General features: G+C 41.8%; 1 protein-coding gene across 1 annotated transcript in view; it reads right to left on the bottom strand.

The window, feature by feature from the left end:
• Window positions 1-11782: 11782 nt before the first annotated feature.
• Window positions 11783-22613, bottom strand: part of LOC124594859 (protein singles bar) — a 145146-nt gene continuing 134315 nt past the window's right edge. Inside the window, exon 5 of the mRNA XM_047133326.1 lies at window positions 11783-12017. Within this exon, the coding sequence (XP_046989282.1) occupies window positions 11940-12017 (78 nt within the window). The 3' untranslated portion in view covers window positions 11783-11939. The remainder of the gene's footprint in view (window positions 12018-22613) is intronic.

Below are 22613 nucleotides of genomic sequence, written 5' to 3'. Positions count from 1 at the left end.
GGACAATGCACGTCCGCATGTATCCCGTGCCACCCAACGTGCTCTAGAAGGTGTAAGTCAACTACCCTGGCCAGCAAGATCTCCGGATCTGTCCCCCATTGAGCATGTTTGGGACTGGATGAAGCGTCGTCTCACGCGGTCTGCACGTCCAGCACGAACGCTGGTCCAACTGAGGCGCCAGGTGGAAATGGCATGGCAAGCCGTTCCACAGGACTACATCCAGCATCTCTACGATCGTCTCCATGGGAGAATAGCAGCCTGCATTGCTGCGAAAGGTGGATATACACTGTACTAGTGCCGACATTGTGCATGCTCTGTTGCCTGTGTCTATGTGCCTGTGGTTCTGTCAGTGTGATCATGTGATGTATCTGACCCCAGGAATGTGTCAATAAAGTTTCCCCTTCCTGGGACAATGAATTCACGGTGTTCTTATTTCAATTTCCAGGAGTGTATTTAGCACTGAAGTTAGCCATTCGCGCAAATTCAAGCAGGCTTTCAGAGATGGAGTCTCCAATCTTGACCTTCGTTTGGTTTCCTCTGACCCAACAAACGTAGCTTATTTTCCCTAGCTAAAATTTATCACTTTCGAAAAATGCACATTTTAGCTGGTAATGAGTATTTGAACAAATAGCAATTCACGGACCGACAGAAGACTGCATGTTACCGCAATTCGGCGCGTGCAAGTACTTGAATTTGTAACTCTTACAAGCTTTTCAAACTGTTTCGGAACACACTGTATACGTCTATTTTGTACGTAGAGCAAAGCGTCCACGGAAACAGAGTTGACACAAATATGTAACATACCTTAAATTAAAATTATCTTTTTATGTATCGAAATACTATTGATACCTAGTGTAACAAGCTACATACCGGTAAAACAAAGTATTGAACAGTAGCTACTACTAGTGTTGCTGCACACAGTATTGTATAATCATTTAGGATGGCAGTACTGCACACCAAATACCAGTACAGTATCTTGATGTCTTTGATTTCTGTTAGTTAACAGCCAGAAAACTAAGAAGCCAACAAAGCGCTGTATGAGCTCCCTCACGTAAGAAAACTCAAAAGCTGATAGCTGTTATTTTTTATCGAGACGTAGTTCCTGCATATTATTCAAAGAAGTTATGGTAATTTAGCTACACTGGTATCAAATTTCTGAACATGGTTCCTAAATCCATGACCTCGCTTCACGTGAATGTGAATTTTTAATGTGAACTGGAACCTGGCCAGAAGAAGTACTATTTTCTAACAGTGAAGGGAGGGGAACTGTGAATAAGGATGATGAAAGAGTACTGTAGTTGAAATTTCCTCAAAAAATTAAAAGAAAATTTACTCCACTGCAAAACTTTTCTAGAAGCTATCGTATTCCTTACGCGTTAATATTTTTCAACTTAATAATCTAGAATTATTTTACATGTTGTCTGAGTTATCGCTGACTGCATCTGCATCTAGCACTTTGATGTATCCACACCCTCCGTGACGCAGTGCAATGCTTTCAAAAACCAGAGCTAAAAGAATAATTGTATTTACAAGTTACGTTTTGGACATTAATCTAAAATTAAAACAGAAGACTGAGGATCACATCTCCACAGACATATAGACTTCTATAATAGTTATTTAAAAGAAACAGCAGACTGTTCCTTTTTTTTGCATTTATATTTAAGTTCAAACGCGTTTCGGGCTTTCACCCATCTTGAGTTCGCGTAATACATATTTAAATCTTCAGTATATCGTTGAAACATTGACAGCAAAATGGACGTTGCAGCTGCCTTTCTATTCTACTTGTTATTCCGATTTTCGCATTTGTAGATGTGACGCAAACACTCTTTTCTTCCACAAAAACAGCCCAGTACCCGCCACATCTACAAACGCGAAAATCGTAACAACAACAAGCAGAACAGAAAAGTAGCTGCGGCATTCAATGTGCTGTCGATGTGTTAATGATGCACTGAAGACTTAAGTATGTTTAGGCTAACTGAAGATGTGTGAAAACCCGAAACGTGCACTTGCTTAAATAAAAATACATAAAATGTGTCTGGTTGCTGTATTTCTTTAAGTAATACAGTCCACAGCCTTGGAGCTCAACAATTAGTAAAATGGATAAATTATTGTTCCAGGATAATGTTGATGCAGCCTGCTTACAAAACACTTTTTCTCTTTAAATCGTTTTAGACATCATCCTAAAAACATGATGACAACTCTCTGGTAGGTAATATTTCAGTAAATCTTCAGTTTTGAAGCTGTGTGAAAAACTAGGTACACCATTTTTTAATAACTGAGACTATAAATTAACGTTCATGCTTAGATAAAAGTTCTTTTACTTTTCATCGAAGTAAAAAAATGCTACCGGTTGTATATAAATTATTTTTCTTTTAAGTTAAGTAACTCTAGAAGTGGCGTTTCGTTTCCTTTTCTTTGTTGCTATTTCAGGAAACTATACAATGCTCTCGGACTGTATAAATAATCTTTATCTTGATTATCAAGACGTTCTGCTCCGGTATCACATTATCTGTAACAGATTTGGTTCTCTGAAAAAGAACCGACTCAGTTCGAGCCTAATTATGTGTCGAAATAGACTTACCACAGCACATTCCGCTCCAAAAGTTGAAACAAACTCAGGAACATTAGCGAACAGTAGGGCCGCAACAGTTACCTACCTACAGGTACGTCGACAGGAAATACACCGTACGAGGCTGGTTTAATAAGTCTGGTAAATTTCCAAGAAAGAGTGGAACAATTTTGTTGCACCTTCATGGTTGATGAGCTTGGTTATTCCATGGATCGTAGAAAGAAATTCGATAGTGTACAGCCGTCTGAATTGATCAGTGTGTCGTCTGCGACGAAAAAGGAAAAAAACTGAGTTTCTTGTTGCTATTAAACATTTTCATGTGGAGAGTTGGACTGCCACAAAAATCAAAACAGAACTGCATGAAGTTTGCATGTTTCTGCATCATCATTGAAGACCATTTACTTTTGGATTAATGAATTTAAACGTACTCGGACAAGCGCTGAAGACGAAGTGCACTCCGTATGTCCAGTTGAAGTCACCACAAAGGCAACTATTGACAAAATCCATGATATGGTGACGCAAGACTGCCGAATAAAAACTCGTGAGATGGCTGAGAGTGTAGGCATCTCAACTTAGCGAGTGCGTAATACGCTGCACAGAGAACTGACTAACAAAAGGCTGTGTGCGATGGCTCGAAGTCGACCAAAAGCGTATCCTGTACAACGCTTCAACACAATGTCTGGTGACGTTTTCTCACAAACCATGAGACATTTTGAGCCGATTTGAGGCTTTTGATGAAACCTGGTTCCATCATTACGCAGAAGAGTCAAAAAGGCAGTCAAAACAATCAACCTAGGCTGGTGAAAGTGCACCGAAGAAGACAAAAACCCTTCTGTCAGCTGGTAAGGTGACGGCCACTGTTTTTTTGTTGTTCCTAGGGAATAATCCTTATAGATATCTCGAAACAATCCAGAACCATAAATGGACCCTTTATGCTTCATCGTTCGATAGTTTGAAACTTGCGTTGGCTGAAAGAAAACGAAGGTTGGCACTCAAAAAGTACTCTTTCAGCATGATAATGCACCATCCCATACAGCAGCGATAATAAAGGCAGAAGTGCATGAATTTGGCTTTGTTCTCCATCAACCCTATTCATCAGACTTAGCCCCATGTGACTTCTACTGTTCCCTAAATGGCTCTGAGCACTATGGGACTTAACTTCTGAACTCATCAGTCCCCTAGAACTTAGAACTTTTTAAACCTAACTAACCTAAGGACATCACACACATCAATGCACGAGGCAGGATTCGAACCTGGGACCTTAGCGGTCCCGCGATTCCAGACTGTAGCGCCTAGAATCGCTCGGCCACACCGACCGGCACTGTTCCCTAACTTGACACTTCAGCTTGCTAGGAAGAAATTATCATCTAATGAGGAAGTGATAGTTGGAGCCATCGAGAGTTGGCAGAGTTAGCAGAGTTTGACAGAACCTGTTTTCCCGATGGGATGAAAAAGCTGGAGGATCACTGGACCAAGTCTATATCCGTCAAAGGAGACTATGTCGAGAAGTAAGATGTATTGTTTCCTCTTATTTTTACCAGTTTTATCAAACTACCCTCGTCGATTGCTGCGCACGATCGCATTAACAATCGTTTGAGACTTCAAGGAAGTGCACTGTGTTTTAGACACATGGTTGCGAATTTGCGTTGGTTTGAATAATCGAGGCATCAACATTTCCAAAATGCGTTGTTATAAAGATAACTTTTCGTGCTGCTATGTACTTTCTCGCTCACCTCCATAGCTACAGGGTCTGCGTATCTCGTAAGCTGAGGACGCAGGTATTACGCTCAGAACTGCCAGGAACTTTTCTCTAGTGGGAGGATTGGAACATGGTCTACACAGCCTCGTGATGGCAACTGAGGACTACCTGAGTGGGAAGTAGCGGTTCCAGGGTCAGAGAAACTAACAGCGACCGGGAGAGCAGTGTGCCGACACCCTGCTCATACATAACACATCAGAGGATGACGCGGCTGCCGGTCGGTGCTGAATCGACTGTCAGGGCCAGTGCGCGGTTCTGATACACTGCTGTCAGGGAATCAGCGAAAGCTTCCGTTTCACTGTGTCGCGAGAAGGTTTGTGAAATTTCCTGGTAAACCACAAGTAGTCCTAGGCTGCTCCCAGGAATACCGCTCTTTTCCTCATTCTCACACAGTATGACACTGGTTGATTCTGCAATCGGAAATGTCTGCCACCAGAGAAGCGATTGCACTTCTCTGTCGTATACTATGCCAAAGTGACATGCGAACTTCCACAAGCAAGCTATTAATTACTTCAGCTGGAGCAAGCAATTTTTAAAGGTAGAATTCAGGATGAAGGTAAAACTACGGAAATTTCACGTACGTGCTGCTGGCAATGCAGTGAGTAAAATATTAATCACATTATTTACATGCGCAAACCTATGGCAAACCTATGGTTTTACGTTCCAGCCATATAAGTAGCTACTTTGACCTCAAGAGGGTCCAACCAGACGAAATTTTAATGACAAATTAGGGAGTTTGTGGAAGAGTAATCTGACAAAGGACCGTAGAGTGGTGTATTGCTGCAGACTCACCAAAGTCGCACAGCTAAAGCAGTTATTTTCTTCCTTCTTTATAAGGACTTACTGACATTCACAGATGCTAATCTCAACGGCCACTACGTAGGCAACAACGCATTTGCTGCACTACCCAAACTAGTGTAATGAACACATTACAACCGATAGTGTTGTCTTGCAACTAATAAAGAGAAGTCGACTATTTTGTTAACTACAAGAAGGCCTTTGCTATTACGTCATGTAATATAATGGCCTTTCAGCCTGATAAACAAAGTGATAAATTACTTACATGCCCTCTCACGCACAAGGAGAGTAAACAGTTGTCACAGCAAGAGATATCCCAATCGGGCAAACTAAATTCCAAGAAGACAGTGACAGTACTCCGTTTTTGGGAGCTCTGTTTTGAAATCATGTGTAAGAGCACGTAACAGAAAACAAATTGAAACGTCACGCACTAAGGCATAATATTTACAGATAATGATGATAATGTTTGGTTTATGTTCACAATCGTTTGTGTGTCTTCTGTTTGATGACTTGAATGTATATGCACTTTCAGGAGAAGAGGACGTTGTAGGGGAAGTTTTCACGTCAGAACTCAAGAAAGTTCGATGATTATGGTGATAGACATACGAGCTTCACCACCTAATCAATCCGGATACCTTGTAAGTAGGCTGATTAGGTTTTTATGTTGGTAACACCACGTAGCGCTCTGTAAGAAAATTACTGACTGTGCTGTGTACAGTCTGTGGCTGGTTGGACTCCTTGTTGGGATATTCGCTATCGTAGTGTTGGGCATTTGGGTGTGAACAGCGCATAGCGTTGGGCACTTGGGGGTGAGCCGCCAGCAGTGGTGGATGTGGGGAGAGAGATGGCAGAGTTTTGAGAGCAGACGATCTGGAGGATATATATATATATATATATAATGACTTTTGAACACTATTAAGGTAAATACATTGTTTGTTCTCTATGAAAATCTTTCATTTGCTAACTATGCCTATCAGTAGTTAGTGGTTTCAGTAGTTAGAATCTTTTATTTAGCTGGCAGTATTGGCGCTCGCTGTGTTGCAGTAGTTCGAGTAACGAAGATTTTTGTGGGGTAAGTGATTCATGAAAGATACAGGTTATTGTTAGTCAGGGCGTTGCACTAAAAATATTGTGTGTCAGTTTAGTGATGATCAGAATAAGTAAAGAGAGAAATGCCTGATTAAGTTTAGTTTTGCTCAGCTGTTTGAAAATCAAATAACGTAAGAGGTTTACCAGCACAGTAACTTATAATTTTTCTAAGGGGACGTTTCAACCTATTATTGTACATTAGTATGCGTTGTGTCCACCCTTCGCCACTATGACGGCTTTGCTAGGGAGTCTTTCAGTAAGCTGTCTGAATGTCTATGGCAGGCTATTGTTCCTCAAGAGCTTCATAGAAGGTTGTGATGTTGGACGCTTGAGTCTGGTGCGAAGTCGACGCTCTGACTCAACCCAAAGGTGTTCCATTGCTTTCAGGTCGGGACTCTGCACAGGCCAGTCCATTTCAACATCATAGATGGAGTTTTATGACAGGGCGCATTGTCATGTTGAAACAATCATCGCCTCTGAACTGTTATTCTACTGCGCACGCTACACAACGCTGTAGGATCCATGGCGTGAACAGCCCGATCGAGATGATCCTAAAGATTTTCGACAGAGTTTAAATCCGGGGAGTTCGGTGGCCAGGTGTGTACAGTAAATTCATCCTGCTGTTCTTCGAGCCACGCATGTACACTGCAAGCTGTCTGAGACGTCGCACTGTCTTGGCGTCGTGCTAAGAAAAAACAGGTTGCACGTAGGTGCGGACATGATCCCAAAGAACAGATGCATAATTTTGTTGACCCATTGTGGGTTCCAGAATAAAGAGATCACCTAGGAAATGCCCTCCGGCCTGGAACCTTCCGACAATTGTTGCCGGGCATTTGTTTTCAGGCGTTTCACTCTGTACACGCCAACAGCCATCGGTCCGATGGAGCATAAAACCAGATTCCTCTGAAAAGGCCACCTGCTGGAGTGCAAATTCCAGCCTTCGTCGCCGATCAACAGCAGTCAGCATGGGTACATGAACTCGGCACCTGCTGCAGAGGCCCCTATGCAGAAATGTTTCCGGAACGGTCGTTGAGAAGATGCTGTTGGCAGCCCCTTGGCCCATACGGGCGCTCAGTTGCTCAGTAGCTGCACTTCTCTTCGTTCGTACACATCTCTCCAGCCGCCATTAACCCCTGTCATCTATGACCGTTTTTGGATAGCTTGATTTTGTGAAGCATGGTATAATTTAACCACAGCAGCATGCGAAGAGTTTACAAATTTAGCTGTTTCGGAAATCCTTCCACCCTTGGCCCGTAAGCCAATGATCATGCCCTTTTGGACGTCAGATAAATCGCCTTTACTAGTGCTGCCACCTTCCCTCTGTGATTAGTTAGTGCACGCTGGCGTCGAACGTAGGCGGTGGTCACATTGATGTGACTGGACTGTGTATAATAACACTGATATATGTGAATTTTAAAATTTTCCCGGCGGATTGACTGTTCAAACAAATTTCTGACTGGCAGGTGCCCAGTTGAAATATCGTGCGAGATATCGAACGACGGCCGGCTGCAAGCCCGAAATTTGTTTGAACAACATTGACATAGTGCGCGTATTTATCCTCTTATTTCAGTAGTCGACATTCAAAGGCAGCTGTCTTCATCTATTGGTCTTTTTCAACTTCAACAGAAGTGTATAATTGTCCACTTTTGCAAAAATCATTACAGAACAGACATGATCCATAATATAAGAATAAAGCGACATACATAATTTAATTACTTGCACCTCTCTTCACTAGAGCTCCAGCATCATCACCATCGTCATTTATCATCTTTCTTTCAAAGATTAGGCTGTTGCCTGTTTCGAACTCACAAAAAAGCAAAATCATTCGCACGTTTTTCCAAGTCCTCCGATATCTCTTTTCCCATTCGGCTTGTAGCTCAGGGTATTCTGGTGAATTTTGTGACCTGGTCTTCGCATGAGGTGTTGTCTCCAATCTTCACGATATTTTTGATTTTTTTTCATTATGTCGAAAATATGTAATTCTGTTCTAATATCTTCATTTATAATCATATATCTTATTGTGCACTCTTCGCCTTCCTTAGGAACTTCATCTCGGCTGTTCGATTTCTTTTTTTTGTGGTAACCCAGTTTTCGCTTCTATAGTATAACACTGGAACCGCCGTCACTTTCCAGAATTTTATAATGGTCTCTTTTTGTACTTTATGGCCACTATTCTGCTAATGGTACCACAGACAGCTTGGAATCTGTCTCTCTTGTTTTCAGTATCACTGTGAAAATCAAAGCTTATAGCACAGACTAAATAAGAGATTTGAGAGACTTATTCTAAAACTGAATTATCCAAAACAATTTTTGGTCTGTCCGTGTATTTCCCTCGGGACACCATTACTTTCGTTTTATTACGAGAAAATTTAAAGTTGTATTTCTTGCATTTTCATTCAGTTGGTATGCTGATGTTTGGATGTCATACTGAAAATAATAACGATGTCATCTGCAAACAAAAGTACATTCAGGTATTCCTCATCCGTTTTCTTAATTCCTCTGTTTACTTTGTATTTTCATTCACGAAGCATGGAGTCAATATAAACATGATTAATAATTATTCCTTCTAATCAATTCCTACCCGTGTTATTACACCGTGTATACTTTTGTTAAGACTTTTCACTACATCTAGTAGGCGCTAAGGATATTCACATTCAGACATATGGGCTATCACGGCTCACACAGTCGAAAGCCTTTTCAAGCTCGATAAAGGCCATAAGTGTTTCTATATTAAATTATCTGTATTTTTCTATAACATTTTTAATTACAAACGCATTGTCTGTGAATGAACTACCTGATCTAAATCCTTTCGTTCTTCCGGAATAGTGGCTTCTGTGATATTATTCATGCGGTTATTGGTTATCTTTGAGTATAGTTTGTAGCCATCGCTTGAAAAACTGATACTACGGTAGTTTTTACGCTTATTACGTTGCCCTTTCTTGCAAAAAGAGAGGACTTCTGATGTATACCAAGGGTTTGGGATATTACAGTTCGTCCAACATTCATCTACTAATCGCAGATGAGTGTATCTTGTGATAACGTCCCATGTTTAATTAGTTCTGCACTTATTCCGTGTGTTCCAGTAGTTTTTCCGTTCTTCATGCCTTTCAAAGGCGCTTGTAGATTCTCCATAGTAACTGAATATACTGTTTCATTGTATCATCTTCGGCCTTCTTTGCACACCGTAAGTCTATGTAACGACTTATCCATTGTTTATTGGGTGTAATTTTCAGTGAGGCAGTGTCTTTTTCTTCCTTGTGTGTCGAGTTCTAAGACATTAGCGAACGAGTCCCACTGCCCTTTGTAGGCTTTGGGTAACTGTTTGTTCCGCAACGTTTCTTGTTATTCTGTACATTCCCCATCTCTCTGGTGTATTTGTCTGTAGAAACTTCAAATGAGCTAATTGTTTTTTAACGGCTTCTGTAATTTCTGTGTTCCAAATTATGAACTACTTTTTCCCGTCTGTCTTCTCTCCTTTACCAAGCGCTTCTGAGGCCGCTTCGATGATGCAGGTCGTAATATTATTTAATTCTATATCGATGTCCTTATTGACTAGTAGTGAAGCAAGCTTTTCCTGGAGTCCTTACTGATAAAGTTTCCTAATCCTATACTTCTCCTATCTCCCATAGGAGAAGTATTTTGAACAACTCCTCTTGTGGTTTCGCTTGGAAATTCTTTTTTTTTCTTTGATTTTGATAGTAGTCTTGTGTTACTGCCTAAGGGAAGTGATCGCTACCTATGTCACTTCCTCTATAACCACGAATATCTTGCATGAGATTCTTCATTTTATCATTAATTAATACACAGTCAATCACAAACCTTAATCCTCGTGAACTCCATAAAAATTTTCTGGATGTCTTTCTTTCTGTAAAAAGTGTTAGTAATTTTAAAATAATTAAAACAGGCAACTTGGTGTAGTCCTGTCCACTATTACTAAGTCTTTTCTCCAGTCTTTCTGTTCCTGGTATAGATAGCTTTGCAACTCTTGCATTACGATCGCCAGCGATGACAATATGTTCTGCATTGTTAATTTTGTTCACTTCTTTCTGAAGATCATCGTAAAAAGTGTCAGTATAATCCTTGATTCCCTCCTCCGAACAGTATACATCTATAACTGTTACGTGACCTCCTGGAATTAGAAATCTGCCATTATTCTTTCACTTACGAAGCTGTGCTGGCGAGTCTTTCTTCTCAATTTATCATTGGCTAAAACTGCTGCTCCAGCGCTAAGTCGTCACCTTCGTGGGAAGCCGCCATCATCCAGTAATTTATCAAATATTTTGTTCCTTTTAGTTTTTTCTTAGTTCCTGTTATTATTGCAATGTCTGTTTTCCTCTGAGGACTTGATTTAACTCGCTTTCTTTGTTGGTCTATCCGGCAACATTCCACGTTACCAAAGACATATAATCCGCAATGCCAAATAGTATGTCCTTTAAGATTTTCCGGTTATCACCAGTCGATTCAGTCCTGTATCTGAGGCTGTCTGTGAGTTTGCCAGTAATTTCACAATCCCGCGGCTGCGTTACAAGCGCAGCGCTGGCTAAGTCGCACGATGGGGCTGCCACCTGTAGGTATCGCGACCTGCCTGGTTTTCTGTCGTGGTCATCTCCCTTAGGGAAGCTGGCGTCACCGCGCCCCTAGAGCCCTCCCTGCCCTGTGTTGCGGGACACTTTTTGTCGGACTCCTCAGTCGAGACCACTCCGTCTTTGGGGACCCTTTCTATTGCTGCTCTACCGCCAGTTTAACTCTCGACTTCGTCGAAGCACGCAAACCCTCCCTTCCGGTATTGTAGGTGTCTTCGATAAGGCGGTCTCCCTGGGAAGGGAGGGCTCTGTAATGAGTGATATTTTTCATAGTAAAAATTGATGTAGTCTGTGCTTATGACGGGACATTTTAGTAGAAGAATTTTAGTTCTGTGTATGTCTTGAAGAGTGGCTTCCTCAGTCTGCTTATAACTATTGGAAAACCATCAGATTTTAAACTTTCTTTTTTACTCATCTTGCAAGTAAATGAACTAGTAGCGACCTTCGTCTTCATTAGGTCAGAGCCCCCTGTCTGCAAATGAAAGGAAGAAAATGGTGCATGTTGAAGCATGTATAATTGTTACAGTAAATCGACGAAAGTAGATCACTAAAAATGCGAGTAAGTATGCCTGTTAGCAAATCTCTTCACTAATTATTCCCCGGTTTTTTCGCATGTTTTGCACTTCAAAAAGGCATAGATGTTATTTTACTTGTTTATCTCATTAGAAAAAATTATGTCAATCTACCTGCCACTGAATATAAGGATGCCACATTTCCTTACATGTTTAACTAAATTATTCCAGGTCACCTAAAATATTAAGATCACATTCAAACCTTCATGTAAATCACAAGCATTATTCATTAAACTAAGAATCGCTCATTACGTAATCAAGTAGCTTAGCAATGCGACATGGAAGAGAAAATACATTTGTACTATTAATGCGAACAGGGCAGCTTTGGAAATAATGTGTACGCGCCATCGATGGTTTGTCGTTGACACTGGATTGCCCAGCGGAATTTGAGCTTCAGTATTGTACAATGATATGGGTTTATAATGGTTTTATTACTAAAAGATAATAAATAGATAAAAAATGAAATACAAAATAAGAGGTTTCCATGGAAATAAATCGCTATATTAGACAGCCAAAACTCCAGTTAGTTGTGGACACGACGCCCGGAAGTAAATGCGGCATTAAGGACGTCAGCAGATGCCCCGAAAATGCTTGTAGGCGAGGTAAGCGTCCCAGCCGTGTAGTATCCCAAGCACCACGCCCAGCACCTGGAACAGTGGAGGACCACCCGTTTACTTTGCTTGATTTACCATCTCTGCGATAAATGCTGTAAGTCGGAATGTATTCTCTATGCAACAGTTACATATAATTATGTCATGATCACAGCACTGACCATCGTTTACTAATACGTATTTGACTACTTTTTCGTGAGAAACATTTTTATGATCTCTTTGACGAAACTCTATGAACACGTATGTACTCTTTTGTTCAGAAAATCATAGGACCCAGTTGCATCCATGGCAGAAATGTACCTTAGAACAGTATTTAAATATTTATATCACAATCTTAAACTTCCAACTAGAAATATTACGAAATATGACTCCATTTTTAATAAATCAGTTTTATGACATTTTAAAAAATGCATGTAATATCATACCACTCTGCAGCTGATCATTCCATTACTACATATATCTCCAGTGCTAAATAAAGTTAATATAAGACAGACAGACTGAATCTAGCATAGGTGTATACTTGCAGTCGAGTCATAACTCACATACCGATATGATGCCGTAATGCTGAAGACCTTCACAACATCGTTGACTTTGAAACCATTGTGGTAGCACCACCTTAGCCCATAGAGGGCACATTGAGTACACATCGTATGTACAGTTATTTTAAAGTTTTTAATTGATATTTTATACAATATTTAAGTAGTTCCATGGTTGTAAAGAGAATCTTATACATAACTATTTTTGTGTAATTATTGTACTTTGTTTTTCTTTTACGTTTTGACGATTATGTGAACCCGTTTTACACTGATTGATTGACGTGAGGTAGAGGGAGAAGAGGTAGCGGAGCATCTTCGTATTCAAGAGTATGCCCGTCACTTGCTGGCACCAGTTGACATCACAGCAGCTGAGAAGAGTGCTCCACCTACCATCTTCGAAGGATGCCATGTGCACAACAAGTCTTATTGTATTTTACCCTTATAAGCATTTTGTCATATTTTATTGTCAATCTAGTAAGGTTTATATTACTTTCAAAATTAAATTACAGCTCTGATGATGGTCTTGTGATATGGCCGAAACCAGTCACCTATGTTCTTGTAGCATACGTGGTGTGATCAAGACTAAATTTTAAAAAGAAAATTTTTTTAAAAATTTTTGATCACTGTTCCAAAAATGTTTATTAAAATCAGCAAATCGTCAAAAATATTAAAACACAAGTGCCTCCTACGAGGTATGTTGACAAACTACAGCTCAGACCGGCGATGCACGTAAATTTCCTACTCCTCAAGATTTTCGAAGTCCGTGCCATTAGATCCAACATTCAAGATATTAAACCATCATTAATGAGGGGCAACAGATGACTATTCCCTCTCAAATGACACCCAAGTGAACTATTAGTTTTTTATAAGTTAGCTCCATGAATCTAGTTTCAAACCTTTCCCCGTCTAGCTTACGTAGATGCCATTGCAAGAACCAAACTTGATTCTGTAAACGGCTGAGTATTTAAACTTATCAGTATTATCGTCGAAACGATACAGCAAAATGAGTTCGAGTTTCTTTCGGGTGGGGAAAACCACCTGAACCTTCGCTTTTCTGATGGGATGCACAGCCCTGGTGCGACAATAGAGATGACGTCGAGGAACTTGCACAGCTTCGAACTTAATGCGCGGAAAAAAAAATAATGGTTCAGATGGCTCTAAGCGCTATGGAGCTTAACATCTGAGGTCATCAGTAACCTAGATTTAGAACTACTTAAACCTAACTAACCTAAGGACATCACACACATCCATGCCCGAGGCAGGATCCGAACCTGCGACCGTAGCAGCAGCGCGGTTCCGGACTGAAGCGCCTAGAACCGCTCGGCCACAGCGGCCGGCCCCAATGCATGACAAGGTGCACTCCACGGTGAAGTTTGAGGCCGATGGTTCTCCAAATTTTCTTAATGGGCTCCAAACTGGTCATGGTAAACCAACTGCTACGTTACAACTATTGCTGCCGAATCTTGTCCCCCTCCTGCGCACACACGAGCATATTTATCATCAATGTTTCGTAGGTTGGCTAAAATATGTTTCGATAATGGTGCTGTCAACTAAGAAATAAATATTACTGTACAGTAGGACAAGCCAGTGGTCCGTCGGTAAGGGCCATACGTGAGATGGGGGAAAATTCTCAATAAAGTCAGTCATATTCCTCAAAGGATAAAATTAGACATGCGAATTTCCATGTGCTACTTCAGCCCTTGTTGCAATACGCTTGAGCACGCCTTCAGAAAAGCGAAGATTCAAATGTGTTTCCGCACACGAAAAAATTTCGGACTTGTTTGGCGGCATCGTTTCGATGACAAAACTGATTGAAGTTTTAAGACTTTATGTTTGCAGAATCAAGTCTGGTTCTTGCGACGACATCTGTGTGATCCGGACGGAGAAAGGTTTTGTAACAAGATTTAAGGAGCACATTTATAAAAATAATAGTGCACTTGGGCGTCATTTGAAAGGCAATGGTCATCTGTTGCCCCTCATTAATGGTGGTTTACATATCTTGCATGTTGCACGTATGAGTGGGGACCTCAACTTTCTTGAGGAATAGGTTCAAAATGGTTCAAATGGCTCTGAGCACTATGGGACTTAACTGCTGTGGTCATCAGTCCCCTAGAACTTAGAACTACTTAAACCTAACTAACCTAACGACATCACACACATCCATGCCCGAAGCATGAGGAATAGGAAATTTATGTATATAGCCGGTGTGATCTGAAGATTGTCATCAATGAACAGGTGGCAAGTTGGAGGCAGTGGAATTTTAATATTATTGACGACTTACTGATTCATCTGTCCCTTACTTGTATCATATATCAGAAATTATTTCAGATTCATTTATTTTCTCATTTTATTGTAATATGTTCTGTAATATTACCGGATTTTTAATAACATGATCACACTACTCTTTTATTTGCGATTTTTTATTGTACTACTGATTCATTTGGTTAGAAATTTCATCATTTTGCTGTAATGTCCTTTTACTTCAATTGAATTTGAATGTGTGCGCTGCATCAGTTGGTAGGCTCAAGCACATCCCTGTGCATGAACGAAAGCAATATATGACAACGTTCAATTATGTTGATTTGTCAGCTTTATTACTTAGTTTTACTTTCAATGTAAAACATAGTCATATTTTATACTTTGAAAGTAGCTTTTTGCACCACCTGGCGTTGGCCTGTATAACAGCGCTTTAACATTATTCTGATATTCTTCTTATTTACGTGTTTTATATTTTTGACCCTTTGTATCTAAGTTTTCTTGGTTTCGTTGGTAATGTCATGCCATATTTGTAAGAATAAAAAAAAAAAACAATTCTTTCGTGCGCATAATGCAGTGGCAATGGTTTGCACACCATCTGGTGTGTGTGTTGTTAATCTTAATTTTGGATGCATCACTTTATTCGCTGGTGTACGGACATTCATGTTGATCACTTGGCACTATTATCTTATAAATGAGTTTGTTTGCATCTAAAATTTTTTAATTAACTTCGTATTTTGATATGTATAAAAAAAATATGGTTCAGATGGCTCTAAGCGCTATGGAGCTTAACATCTGAGGTCATCAGTCCCCTATAACTTAGAACTAATTTTGATATGTATCATTTGTACACCATATATTGTCATGTGCTACTTATTTTTGTATTGCGACTTTGTGACCCTCCTCTACCTTTCCCCATTCCCTCTCGCGTCTGCCCTGCCCCCTTTATGAGTCCTCCCCCTCCGTCGATTCCCCCCCCCCCCCCACTTAGTTTTTCCTCTCCTCCCCCCTTTTCTTCCCCTCATCTGTCCAGGTCTCCCACCCATCTGCCCTTGGCTATGGTGTGTCGTCTTCGTGCCGACTTTTTAGTGCAGTGTTTCCAGTGAGTGTTAAGTGTTGTGCGTCTTTTTCGAAGTGTTACGAACGGAAATCATACTGTCGCAGGGTGTGATTTTTATATCTCTTGCGAACAGAAACCAGTCTGTCGCCGGTTTTTTTTTGTTGTTTTTGTCTGTCTACTGTTTTACCTGTCTGCTTCCTGTGCAATTTATTAGCATAGCCCACCCTTTGTTTTATTTTTTAACTTTCCACAATTTTCCACCGTTAAGACACCGTTTTATCGCCTGCTTTTATTGTTTATTATCTTCTTAAAAATTCTGTATGTTGAAGAGCGGCGTACTAAGCTGCTGCCAGCCCACCCACTTCGGGGGGAATCGAAAATCAATGAAGGGAAAAAAAAGATCTTGTGATGATGGGGAACGCCCGAAATGCCTAATGCAGTAAAGGAGTTCAACTATCTTGTGACTGTTAGTAGCGACCTATCAGCACTGATTATGATTTTTGTCAGAATCAATCCTTGTACGCGACTTTCTGTCGCATTTAAAAAAAATATTGGTAAGGAGTTCTTGAAGAAGGGATCGGTTGGTAGGACATGTTCTGAGGCATCAAAGGATCACCAATTTAGTACTGGAGGGCAGCGTGGAGGGTAAAAATCGTAGAGGGAGACCAAGAGATGAATACACTAAACAGATTCAGAAGGATGTAGGTTGCAGTAGGTACTGGGAGATGAAGAAGCTTGCACAGGATAGAGTAGCATGGAAAGCTGCATCAAACCAGTCTCAGGACTGAAGACTACAACAACAACAAATGGCTCAAATGGCTCTGAGCAGTATGGGACTTAACTTCTGAGGTCATCAGTCACCTAGAACTTAGAACTAATTAAACCTAACTAACCTAAGGACATCACAAACATCCATGCCTGAGGCAGGATTCGAACCTGCGACCGTAGCGGTCTCGCGGTTCCAGACTGAAGCGCCTAGAACCACTCGGCCACTCCGGCAGGCACAACAACAACAACAACAACAAAAAGGCGTTCTTGTGGTACGGAGATCCATTCCTCCAGCAGAACGCTCGACAGCTACTGGATGGTCGTTGATGCATGTGGACGTGCTGCAGCTCCCTAAAGCATCCCACAAAAGCTCGAAGGCATTTAAGTCACGGCAACAAACAGGCCAGTCCATTCGCCAAATAACATCTCGCCACAAGAGCTCTTCCTTTGCGCTGTTCAATGCGGTCGCAGGTTGACATTTACAAAAATGAAGTCGGAGCTGGATACAGCACTAAAAAGGCACAGTGGTGAAGAAGTACAGTGCGACAACAATATTGACCGGTGAGTAAACATGTTGAATTATTTGTAGGTCATTACCCCCATAAAATACTATGGCTCCCAATACCACAACACCTTGACCACCAAACCGATCATGTTCGACAGTATTCTTGAACGCATTCCGAGTTTCCACCGCTCGCCATGTGAGGGTATGTTCACAATCACTACGCGGACTGAGTCTGCTCTGGTCCGTAAAGATTATCGACCCCACGCCCCGTCGGTCCAGTCCCATTGTCTTGGCACCATCGCAAAAGTGCCCCCGAAGTGCGGATGTCAACGGAACACAACGTACTGCTCGCCGGGCAAAGAGACCATCACCATGCAGTCGCCTTGCCACTGTGCAGCGTGTGTCCTGTTAAATATGTTTACAATTGCACACGCTGTTCGACGTGGGTCCCTTGTTACCCTCTGCGCAATGTAGTGGGCAGCAGTGCCTGTGGTTCGGAAAGTTCCCCATGAAAATGAAACAATGCATTGAAAAATACCAAACTACTACGATACGCTCGTCGCACTTCGTCCTTCTTCCAGTTACCCGATGATTCTTCCTCGCGTAAAGTCATCCAAATGTCGTCTCCAGCCCATATTGTAACGTGGAGCACCACCACAGTGAGCCGTAAAACCTCGCTGACTTTTGTGGTTCCTTCAACTGCGGGCAAGCCCCATTTGGAGCTACAGTCATGCTGACATCACGCCATTTGACGTCCAACTTCCAGTGGACGACCTGGAAGACCTCTGGCAACACGCTCACGGACGTTCATTCATTTTCAACGAGTGCTTAATATCCTACTCCCTTCATCTAGCTCGCGCGTAACTTTACGGAAGAGTGTATTAGCCAGCCGCTGTGACCAAGCGGTTCTAGGCAAATCCTGCCTCGGGCATGGATACGTGTGATGTCCTTAGGTTAATTAGGTTTAAGTAGTTCTGAGTCTATGGCACTGATGACCTCAGATGTTAAGTCACATAGTGCTTAAAACCATTTGGCCTTAAGTACAAACACACTGAAGCGCCAAAAAACTAGGATAGGTATGCGTATTCGGATACAGAAATATGTACACAGGCAGAATATGGTGCTGCGGCCGGCAACGCCTGTATAAGATGACAAATGTCTGGCGTAGTTGTTACATAAGTTACTGCAGCTACAATGGCGGGTTATCAAGATTTAAGTCAGTGTGAACGTGGTGTTATAAGCGGCGAACGAGCGATGAGACACATCATCTCAGAGGTAACGATGAAGTGGGGATTTTCCCGCGGGACCATTTCACGAGTGTACCGTAAATATCAGGAATCTGGTAAAACAAATCGCTGTGGCCATAAACATATCCTGCAAGAACGGAACCAACGACGACTTCCGCAAACTGCTGAAGATTTCAGTGCTGGGCTGTCCCGAAGTGTCATCGTGCGGACCAGTCTACGAAACATAATCGATATGGACTTTCGGAGCCAAAGGCCCCTTCGTGTACCCTCGATGACTGCACGACACAAAGCTTTACGCTTTGCCAGGGCCCGTCAGCAACGACATTAAACTGCTGATGATTGGAAACATGTTGCCCGGTTGGGCGAATTTCGTTTCAAATTTTATCGAGAGAATTTACGTGTACGGGTATGGAGACAACCTCATGAATCCATGGACCCTGCATGTCAGCGGGGGACTGTTCAAGCTGGAGGAGGCTCTGTAATGGTGTAGGGCGTGTGCAGCAGGAATGATAGGGGACACCTAACATGTCTGGACACGACTCTAACAGGTGTCACGTACGTAAGCATCCTGTCTGATCACCATGACCATTGTGCATACCGACGGGCTTGGACAATTCCAGCAGTACAATGAAACGCTCCAAACGTCCAGAATTGCTACAGAGGACCTCCAGGAACACTCTTCTGTGTTTAAACACTTCCGCTGCCCACCAAACTCCCAAGACATGAACGTTACTGAGAATATCTGAGATGCCTTGTAACGTGCTGCTCAGAAGAGATAGATCTCCAGCTCCCCCCCCCCCCCCCCCCCCCCCTCTCGTACTCTTACGGATTTATGGACAGCCCTGCAGGATTTGTGGTGTCAGTTTCCTCCAGCACTACTTCAGACATTCGTCGAGTCGAAGCCACATCTTGTTGCGGCAGTTCCGCGTGCTCCCGGGGACCCTATACGATATTAGGCAGGTGTATAAGTTTCTTTGGCTCTTCAGTGTAAATTGTTATCTGTAAGCAGCACTTTCATTTATATATTCCGTTATATACATGTATGTTACAAATAGGGTTCACCTAGGCGCCTCTTGCTTAGTATGCATTTTGTTACTTTACGGTGTTTGCATTGATATTACCTCACATGAGCGAAAGGTGCCTAGTTCAGAACTGTTTGCAATTTGCATGTGGAAAAGTAGAATATGTAAGTTGAAAGTGCTCCATACAAATGATAGTTTTTAATGTATTTCAGGCCGCTCATGATGCATTAGTAAACTGAGAAGAAACTCGTGTGCAAAAACAAAAACTGCCTCATTCAGTACCTAAACATCATTGTTATAATGTTAATAGGAACTAAGGATTGGCAGACCAGCAACAGTGAAGGCGTAAATACAGTCAGAAACGCACTCAAATGCCAGTGTGTGTGTGTGTGTGTGTGTGTGTGTGTGTGTGTGTGTGTAAAATTATAATAAGATCATTATTGTGAGAGATTTCTAGCCCGAGAAATCTTGCAACCCCTATTTTGAAAAGTAGAAAAGTTACTACAAGATCACAGAGGCTCTGTTTATTTCTTATGATTTCTCAAATTGCATCGTATCGTCAACCTGATTAGTCAGTGTATGATCCATCGATAATACCTACCACTGAAAAGATGTCTCGCGACATCGAAAACTTCAAGTTTCGCTGCCTCTAAAGGCCACTACACAAACACAGCTAATCCTAAAGGAAGAAGCCTCTATGCTGTGTCTTGAGGATATCCGTGGCCAGACCTCAACTGACGGGTGCACATGCATTTTGATGAGAGCCTCGCCAAACGAAGACATTGTAGTTGCTGTCGATTGCTCTTTCGTGATGTCCTAATGGAAGGATGCTGGCTCCTTTTTTGGGCAAGAAATTATATTTTAAACAAACATGATTCTCATGATCCTGATGTCATCTTATAGCGCATGTACAGTGTATTCATGCAGTGATTTATATTCGGAAATGAAAGATGTAGCTCTAGCTTTTTATGTTATGAACTAACTTCTCTGCAAGTATGCATAAGGGGCGAGCAAAAAGTTTCCCTTTTATGGATTGTTGCGGCGTATAAGCAAAGTAGAGCGACTCTAGTGAGGGAATATAAGCACCGATAAGTAGGAAATGGATTAGTGTGGCATTCGTGTCATTACGACGTCCGTGCGGTAAGTGCGGAAACGTGAACTATCAGCGCTGTGGACAACCAATGAGAAGTGGTGCCGCTGCTTCACGATAACGCCCGTCCCCATATCGCAAATGTGATGCAGAAGTTACGTCAACTCAAGAGGGAGACACTAGAGCACCCGCCCTGTAGTCCTGATCTCTACTCGTGCGATTATCTCGCCTTCGGTCCCTAAAAAAAGGTTATGAAGGGTCGACGTTTCCTGTCGGATAAGGATGTGCAGCGGCCGGTTACGGACTTCTTTGTGTGGCTGGACACGGTGTTTTATGCAACGGGTATCTTCAACCTGGTGCATCAGTGAGTGCCTCAATGCTCACGGCTATTTTGCCTGATTAGCATACCGATTGTGGGCTGTATGGCCTTCGAACGGAAACTTTTTAATCGCCCCTTAGATAAACAAATTAGTATATTGCGACACTGCGAAACTGTCGTTGTTAACAGAGAGTCCTTGTATTCGGGAGGATGGAGGCTCCAATCCCTAGCCAGCTATCCTGGTTTACAATTTATGTGGTTTCCCCAAATGATTAAAAAAATTACTGCAAACTACTTGTTCGATCCTTGTCAAACTAGCCCTAACTCATTGTTTGTACTCGTATATGTGTATTTTTTGTTCTTAAGCTGTAATACGATGACATGTCCAATATCCTCGTAAAAATGATCTATGGATGAATAAAGCTTATAGTGGTAGTGTATTGTTTATTGCGTGTGTATTGAACCGGGAACCTAGAAACGACGGAGAGGTTCATCCTGCCGTAGCCCTCAGTGGTTCACAAAACCACAACAGGACACAGCAGTCAGTCAATCATCTCGCCACCGCCCCACACCGAACCCAGAGTTATTGTGCAGTTCGGCCCACAGTGGACCCCCGTCCCCGCACACCCACCCCTCCCCCCACCCCCACCCCGGGAATGTCTCATACCAGACGAGTGATACCCCAATGTTTGCGTGGTAGGGTAATTATGGTGTACGTGTATGTGGAGACCTTGTTTCCGCAGCAATCGCCGAAATAGTGTAACTGAGGCGGATTAACTAGTAGTAGTAGTAGCATTTGTACCAGGTGTGCGTTAAAGCTCGCTACGAAGCGCTCAAAAGAAGTGAGTCATGTAAGATATGACAAAAAAGGAGAAAAATTCTCTCATACTAACCGTCTTTCAGAAATTAAATTTTTCTTCAAAGATTTTTAAAGTTGTTTGTTGATGTGCATTTCTGTCTTAATATTCTGTACTGTATCTCTGCTAAGGATAGAGATTCTTTCAAAAATAATTCTTATGAATTATTACACGGATCCATGGGACACAATGTTATTAATTAATTACAAACTTACTGACAACAGGAAATCACACAATGACACTGATCCTGCCTGCAAGCAGGAAGCACAGGCTTTCCTTGTTCTGCTTTCCTGGACTCAGAAGGACACTGTAAATTTGTCGCTCTTATCTCGTGAAGGCGTAAACACTTCAAGAACGGTATGTTTTAAGTCTTCCTTGTTAGACCTTTCCTTTCTGTGCAAATATTTAACAAATACGAGTAGTTCTGCTTCAAAATACACGAAAGGACAAATAGTCCTAGTCCATCTCAAACCAAGAACAGCAGATATGACCAAGAGTTGTATTCCCCTGAAGAATTGATTAAGATCTCTGAGTGGGTCCTAGAGAGGTTCTCATGATGTCTCCCAGCACTAGGAATGATGGGGACAGTGGCAGAGAAAGCGGCAGTCAATTTATAAATGCGAAAGATAGTGATTGAAGAAACTTTCAAACACTGCCAAAAGCTGTTAGTATTAGTAGGTCAAAAGGAGCATCACCCCTCTCTGCATTGTTACCAAATTTAGTCAAGATGTCGGATCCATTATGGCGGCCAAAGATGTGGCAACATCGCACTGACATCATGGCGGGAAGTTCAAATTTTGGCAGGAAAATAGTTCAGTTGAAGTCCTCAACTAACCTAAGTCCATCCTTCCCTCACCCCTTCCCCTCATAAGTTTATTTCGTGTACATTGCAATATATTGTTTACTCAAACAATTTGAGTGTGTTCACCTTTGAGTCCAGAGTCCAACTGGTATAGTTCATAACACCACCAT

This window comes from Schistocerca americana, chromosome 1, assembly GCF_021461395.2.
Source record: "Schistocerca americana isolate TAMUIC-IGC-003095 chromosome 1, iqSchAmer2.1, whole genome shotgun sequence".
In the NCBI taxonomy this organism is placed as follows: Eukaryota; Metazoa; Arthropoda; class Insecta; order Orthoptera; family Acrididae; genus Schistocerca; species Schistocerca americana.
Note: the sequence above shows the minus strand (reverse complement) of the source record. Positions and strands in the feature narration are given on the sequence as shown.